The 7730-nt window shown below is 34.1% G+C and overlaps 1 protein-coding gene across 1 annotated transcript; it reads right to left on the bottom strand.

Annotated features, from left to right (window-relative positions):
* Positions 1-3391: 3391 nt before the first annotated feature.
* Positions 3392-6865, bottom strand: LOC123223439 (G-type lectin S-receptor-like serine/threonine-protein kinase At4g27290). The gene is made up of 7 exons (XM_044646605.1): positions 5443-6865; positions 5160-5306; positions 4827-4984; positions 4541-4751; positions 4186-4423; positions 3951-4101; positions 3392-3873 (listed from the first exon to the last, which is right to left on the bottom strand). Exons 1-7 carry the CDS (start codon positions 6713-6715, stop codon positions 3565-3567), a joined length of 2487 nt encoding a protein of 828 aa, XP_044502540.1. The 5' UTR covers positions 6716-6865; the 3' UTR covers positions 3392-3564.
* Positions 6866-7730: the final 865 nt, after the last annotated feature.

Here is a 7730-nt window from a genome sequence, read left to right as displayed (position 1 = left end):
TGGTGTCTGGACCAATTAGCTCTCTGCAACAAGTTAAAGATGAAGAACATAAATAACCGTCATCTAGAAAAGCTAATAATCTTAAGTTAAATCAGAGTAAGAGAACTATTTTTATTTGTTGCTGAATGAAGGACATTTCAATAGCACATTGGTTGGTGAACATTTAATAACACATTGTTATGAAGAAAAAGTTGGTGCAATGTGCAACATAACAAAATGAAATAGAATTTGATTGGTTTGTCAGGCTATGCGGCAGTTTTTACATTCACATGACCCCAAAATTTTCACACTGGAAAATGACATGCTTGACTTCAATAATTGATTTCTGTTGTAAATATAGTTGAAAAGAGAAAGAAATATAAATGTATTTAAGCTAAAAGAAACGAAAAGAAATGGAAGCAAAATATGTGCAAGATTGATTCAAACGGAGGGGAGTATGAATGCTCTAAAGTGGAAAAATAGTGTGTCAACAAAAGGGGGGTGGGTGCGTGGTGGGGTGTAAAGAAAAACTTACTGTTCCCCACCGTTCACATCTAATGTTTTCCTATGCTTATTTACTCTCACATTTAACGTTTTCGCACCAAGTTTTCAAACTTGCCTCTATGATGGAAAATCTACCATATCTATAGCACTTTCTCTTAAATTTTCATTATTTACAAATAATTATATTAATTTTATTGAGAAAAAACTTAATAAGATAAAAATCAAAATAAAAGAATGTAATTATTTAATAAAATAACTTTCTTATCTTTTCATTTAATATAATTCATTAACAAAAATAGATGACGGGTTAGAATTTTACTTTTTAAAACTTAAAAAGGATGCAAATATAATCTTAGCAAACCTTGGTTAGGAAATAGTCTTTTGACCTTCTAATAAATATGATTAGTTTGTTTTAGATAATCATAGATTAAGGATTTCAAATGTATTGTTGGGATGCCATTTTAACACTTTTTTTTAAATCATATACTATTATTAAATATGGTATAGATATATCTTTGTGTTACCAGTGAATCCTTAAAGTTTACAATTTTATCACAAATACCCCTTTGTGCCAACTCTATCACATTACCGTCTAGTTATCAAAACATCTCCTTATATAACCGAAGATACTATTTTACTCATCTACACTAAACAATAACATAAAGAAGTTAGGACCAAGAAATATTTGTGCAAAATTTCGAACTTTGTGGGTTGTTTATACAAAAAGTGTAGAACTCGTTATCCACATGAAAAATTTAAAAACTTTGTGGGTACTAGATGATATTTTCCTTTGTTTTAAAGAGAAAAAAAATAGATTTTACATCGAAAAAAGGAATGGTCTCTATTAAACAATCAATAACCATAACTCAACTATCTAATATATATACTACTATTATTGATGATCGATTATAATTTCTTCTACAAGGGGTCCATATAGTACTAGTGCATGAAAATAGGGAAGTGGAATTGGCTTTGGCTTCAAGAATACAATATTTGTATATAAATTGTTTGTCCACCCGTTTGCCTCTATGATGTTGTTTCAATCAGTCTTCTTCTTGATGTTGCTTTCTTCTCAAAGTTAATTATGTATACATATAGACATTTTTTAATTGACTTTGTCTCCCTTAACATACCTTGCTCTCATTGATTTTTCCTCCCTTCTCTCATCTATATCTAAAGCTTGTTCCTGTATTGTATGACAACATTGCACAAGTAACATATCCTATATATCCTCCCTTGTTGAGTGAAGTTATCGGGGCTTATAATCTTATCACCTTGTTTGGTAGTATTTGAGCTCCTAGGTGGATAGAGATGTTATTTACATTGAATCCTTTCCTGTCATTAACAAGTACCCATAATGACCTGATATACAAATGTTCATCAGTTTATAAGTCAAGAAAATTAAGATAAAACATAATCTCATTTAAAATCTATAAATAGAAAATAAGGGTTCATATCAATCACAACTTTTGTAAATTCAGCAATCACAATTAAAATGTAATTATTGCCCTTCCAAATCGAAATCATGATAGTGTCTATCAAGCCATACATCTTCACACTTTACAACAAAAAAACATATATGCATATAATCCTTACTCCTACTAATATAAGGAAGGACTAAGCGAGAGACATGACTAACCTTCAATTAGCATTCCATTATAATGCTAGCTTCCAGTTTACATTACTCAAATAATATCATTACAATATACGTATGCCCTTGACATTGTTGACGAAACCATCTTAAAAATTGATTGTTTATGTTCTTTCATGTCTCTTCATATTCTTACACCAAATTTCATAACAATCTAGTATACTTCTCATTAGTGCGAACCTCATCACCAAGCACTTGTTACTTTTTACGTAACACAAAAGTTAGGGTTGGGTGTTTATGGCACTAAATTGGGTATAATTTAAATAGTTTGTGGTTTGGTGACTATTTTGAAGCAGGAGGTTGAAAGCTACTAGTAACCCTTTGTCTTTGTGCCTTTAGTTGATGCAGTATTATTATTGGTGAGAGATTGAATATTGAGCAAGGAAACAATCATTGTCATTATTAAATTATTGTTTGTCCTCTTAACTTCAATTGGGACCCATCATCAAAAGGTTAAATTTTGGATAAAAGTTAATACGCAGATTGAGTCAGCTAGTGTTAGAATGTGGTTTTATTCTTCCTTAACTCAAATTCTTAGCTAATACACTGAAATTAAAAAACTATATAGATTAATACATGAGGATTGATTAATTTGTTAATGCCAAAATTCTCACATTGAATATAGTCAAAGATCTTAGATCAAGATAAATTTATTATTTCTTTCTCGCAAATATCCTTTGAATAAAATTGTAAGATCAACAAAGTTTAAAACAAATAATACCTTATAATTTTAAGTGGCATGTTTTGTGTAAATCAAAACAATATCAACAATGATTTGTGCCTTCAATAAGAAAGATGTTTGATGCTCTCTCTAAACTCCTCTCTTAACTAATGCCCTTTGAATTGAGATAACATCAACACAAATAATACCAAATTAGTTAAAATCCTAAGATGCTCTAGGATCATCCTTAATATATCAATTGATATAAGCTAAACTACAACATAATCTATTTCACATAGCTAAATTTTGTAAATGAATCAAATTTTCTATGGTTCACGGATGTCTAATATCCATTAGTTCAGTTTAAAACAGATAATATCTTATCAATTCAAATGGTTTGTTTTATACAAAAAATATTACTTCAAGTGATGAACAAAGTTTAAAACAAACAATATCTTATTACTTCAAGTGATCTGTTCTATACAGATGGAAGTAATATTAACAATAATTTGTATCTTCAATAAGAAAGATGTCAAATGCTCTCTCTATGACTGACGCCCTTCTATTCAGACAACGTCAACACAAATAATACCAAATTAGTTAAAACTCTAAAATGCTCCAAGATCATCCTCAATATATTAGTTGATACAAGCTAAACTACAACATAATCTATTTCACATAGCTAAATTTGATAAATGAATCAAAGTTTCTGTGGTCTATGGATGTCTAATATCCATTAATTCAGTTGATATAGTTAAAAATTATGTAACTATCGAGCCTCCAACAATGAGATAGTGATTTCATTAGTTGAAGAAGATTCAGCCTTACCCGATGAAGGGTCTGGTCCTTGTGATTTCCTATCCATCAAGAAACCAGGTTGTTTTGGCTCAGGCAAAACGTTCTCACTATGAAGCATCACAACCACAGACGACACGTTTGGCCTTTCCTCCGGATACTGTTGAACACACAAGAGACTAATGTGGATACATCTTATCACTTCTGACAGATTGCATGATTGATCTCCCAATGCTGAATCAATCAGCTCCAATGGCTTGCCTTCTTTCCATAGTTTCCATGCCTAAAATATATCAAAACCCTTCCGTCATTATGCCAGAAATAACATAATTCCTAAAACATTATTGAGATTTCACTTACATATCCTATAAGGTTGAGGTTGTGATCTGGATGATAAAACCCTCTATTTTTCTTTCCGCTTATTATCTCTAGCATCAAGATGCCGAAGCTGAAGACGTCAGATTTTACTGAGAATAGTCCATCAGTGGCATATTCTGGAGCCATATAACCACTGTATAAGAATGTTAACGGAGATTTTGTTCAGTGTAGAGGGGAAGTAGTGAACTTTAAAATGACAAAGCAAGAGAATACTTACTAAGTTCCAACCACTCTCTTTGTGTTTCCTTCCGATTGCTCTCCACCAAAAGTTCGTGCCAAGCCAAAATCTGAAATTTTCGGATTCATCTCATGATCAAGTAGTACATTACTTGCTTTCAAATCTCTATGTATGATCCGCAATCTTGAATCTTGGTGAAGATACAGAAGACCTCTGGTAATCCCACAAATGATTTGGAAACGCTTGGACCAATCTAATACCTTGCATCTTGTTTGATCTAGCACAAATAGTATTCAGGTTAGTGTGTAGTTATGCTTGAACTGTTAAAAAATTAGCCTCAGTTTTGTTAGAACAAATCAAATGTCTGTAATAGAAATAAACTAAGCCAGCAGACCGAAAATAAAAGCGTCTAGGCTTTTATTGGGCATGAATTCATATATTAGCATTTTCTCATCTCCTTCAATGCAGCACCCAAGAAGCTTTACAAGATTCCTATGTTGTAGTTTGGCAATCAGTATAACTTCATTCTTGAATTCATTTAATCCTTGGCCAGAAATCTTCGAAAGTCTCTTCACCGCAATCTCTTGCCCATCCAGAAGTGTACCCTGGAGAAGATATATTGTAAGTAAATTAGTAGTTATATGTCCTTGTTATCAGTTCATATAGTGTTATGAGCTTACTTTGTATACAGGTCCAAAGCCACCTTCTCCAAGCTTCTTGTTGCTTGAAAAATTATCAGTGGCATTAGAAATTGTATCTAATTCAAACAGTGGAAGCTCCAAGTCTTCTTTTGAATCATCCTTTTTATGACTGCTGCCCTGGTTGCATTCAGTTCTCTCTGAAACAGTGAACATATCAGCCATAAATAATGAAACATTGTTCTTCATACGTAATGAAGACTCAACATTCATCTTGTAAATAGAAGCTATCCTATTTCAAAAGACTGACTGGGAAGCAACTGCTAGCATTCAATTCCTTCTACGCAAAGTTTTGACAAACAAATGAAGATATACCTGACATGGCAGACTGAATAACATTACCTACTAAGTTTCCCTTGTTTTTGTGAATATAATAGCCAACAATAAGTGAAAGCACTCCAGCAACCACAGCAATGGTAGTAAATACTATTATCAGTGTAGTCTTCTTCTCATCATTCGCCCCTTGATCACGACAATCATGATATAGCAAAGAGAGCATAATCAAGTTATATAAAGTACTTCTATATTATCTTAATCTATACTCAGAATAAGTCAAAAGAAGCAGAACCAATATCAGTAGACAAAATTAAGCCTGTACCTATTTCTGAAGCAGACATTCGGATATACAAGTCCTGCCCACCAGCTGAAAACTGTTTCATGTCTATCAGATCGCCAAACCACATAGTGCAGCCACTGCCTCCTCCTCTAATATCTGAGGCAGTGTATGCCATACAAGACGACTTCTCTAGGCATTTCTCCCTGCATTCCTTGATATTCATACTTTTGTTCACTGAAGAATGTGTAGCATCTGGCAATTTCAACCCATCAAATTTGATAAAACCATCTGCTTTAGAGTAGTTTACAGGCTTATTGCGAATGCAGCCTTGAGACCAATCCATGCTTTCTACTGATCTAGACTGGAATCCTTCTAAACATTGGCAAATTGGTGATGCACTAAGAATACAAACCCCATAAGAACCACAAAGACCGTAAGTGTCACAGCGATCTCTTGGCACGGATGCATACAGCTTCCAGCTTTGATTTTCTTCATTCCATACAAATCGTTCACGAACATTACTGGTTTCATTCATAACAATTCTCGAGATTGCTGATCTACTTGTCGCATTGAACATGTAGTAAACCTCCTCCTCATTAGACACGAAGTTGTACCTAAAAACTGGATTAGGCCTTAACTCAGGCGCTCCACTGAATCCAATGCCATTCCATGGACCGCTCCTATAAACTTTTTTTGAACCCTTCCACATAATTATCTCAGGATTTTCTTGTTTTTCAATTCCCCAAGAAAAGTCCCCTGGAGATGGGTCATCCGGACTCCTCCAAGCTGATATTCTCCGTTCAAAACCATTTCGTAAGTCCCATCCAAGCTTCATTTCTGCTATTAATGTATCAGAAGGATAGTCAAAACTTTGCCACAAATAAGCTCCTAAATCACCATTTTGTTCATCTCTTAGAACAAGATTTCCTGTATCCAGGAGCTGAACTACCACTGAACTTGATACTTGTTTTGTCAAGTTAGCCGACCATACTACACTTGTGTTCTGGCTCATCAGAACAAGATGGCCTGTTCCGTTTATCATCAACATTCCAGAAGAATCATTGATTGGATTGAGTCGATTTGCAACCCAGACAACAGTTTGAACTGGGATCTTCTTGTACCAAATTCCCAAGTAACGATTCTTAGAACTGCCCGGACTGAAGAACCCAAGCTCAAATGTTCCATCTCTTGAAACCAAAGTCCTGCCCTCACTGAGGGACTTGGATGGACTAATGGTGTCAATTGTTGCATAACATAATCCAGAGAAAAAGAGCAGAAACTTACAACTGATAAATAATAAACCACGAACATCCATTGGGGTCTTCACCAATAAGCTCTCTGCAACAAGTTAAAGATGAAGACCATAAATAACTGTCATCTAGAAAAGCTAATAATCTTAAGTTTAAATCAGAGTAAGAGAACTGCTTTTATTTGTTGCTGAATGAAAGACACTTCAATAGTAGAATGGTAGGTGAAAATTTAATAACTTTGTTGATGAAGAAAAAGTTTCGTGCAACATTACAGAATGAAATAGAATTTGATTGGTTTGTCAGCTTTGTGGCTGTCTCTACATACACGAACCCTCAAAATTTTCACTCTGGAAAATGACATGCTTGACTTCTACAATTGATTTCTACATACAATTTCTCTCTGTAATTTTTCACATTGAGTAAAGTTAGGCCATCACCATCAATCAAGGGCAATCCACGAAGGAGACATATCTACAATGTCAACTTTAGGGTAAACTTAATTTCTTCTTGGTTTCAGTTGAATTCAATTTATGTGCTAAAAGGGAGATAAGAGCTTTAGATATTAAATTAGCTTGAGTAACAGACTGTTAATGCAATCATAATCTTAGATGTGTTAGGTCTACTGAAATGTATCCATTATTAAGAGGCGTAAGTTTGGAATGCTTCTACTTGATCCACTTTGGTGAAAATTTGAATAATGAGCCAAGGAGAATTATCATCCCTGCTGTTTTAACTTATTATGGAATTGAAGAACAAGGTATAAATAATGAATTTGAAAATATATAATTAGAAAACTATGGAGCCTTCAAAAGTAAGAGTGAGTTTATTCTTTGTCATTAATCCAGGATTGCTTGGTGAAAGGTCTGGCTCGAGAAATTTCGTGTCCATCACGAAACAGGTGGCTTTGACTGAGGCAATGGAGACCCTGCCAAACATCACTACATTTGACACTGATGGCCTGTCCACGAGATACTGATTCACACTAGAGATGACAATTTGTGTTTGATTTTAGGGGTCCTGACTCTCTTCGACCCTAACGGAGAGGGGATTCTCCGATAGAAACGGGAAAGGGGACGGGTA

This window comes from Mangifera indica, chromosome 1 (assembly GCF_011075055.1).
Source record: "Mangifera indica cultivar Alphonso chromosome 1, CATAS_Mindica_2.1, whole genome shotgun sequence".
NCBI classification, from domain to species: domain Eukaryota; kingdom Viridiplantae; phylum Streptophyta; class Magnoliopsida; order Sapindales; family Anacardiaceae; genus Mangifera; species Mangifera indica.
Note: the sequence above shows the minus strand (reverse complement) of the source record. Positions and strands in the feature narration are given on the sequence as shown.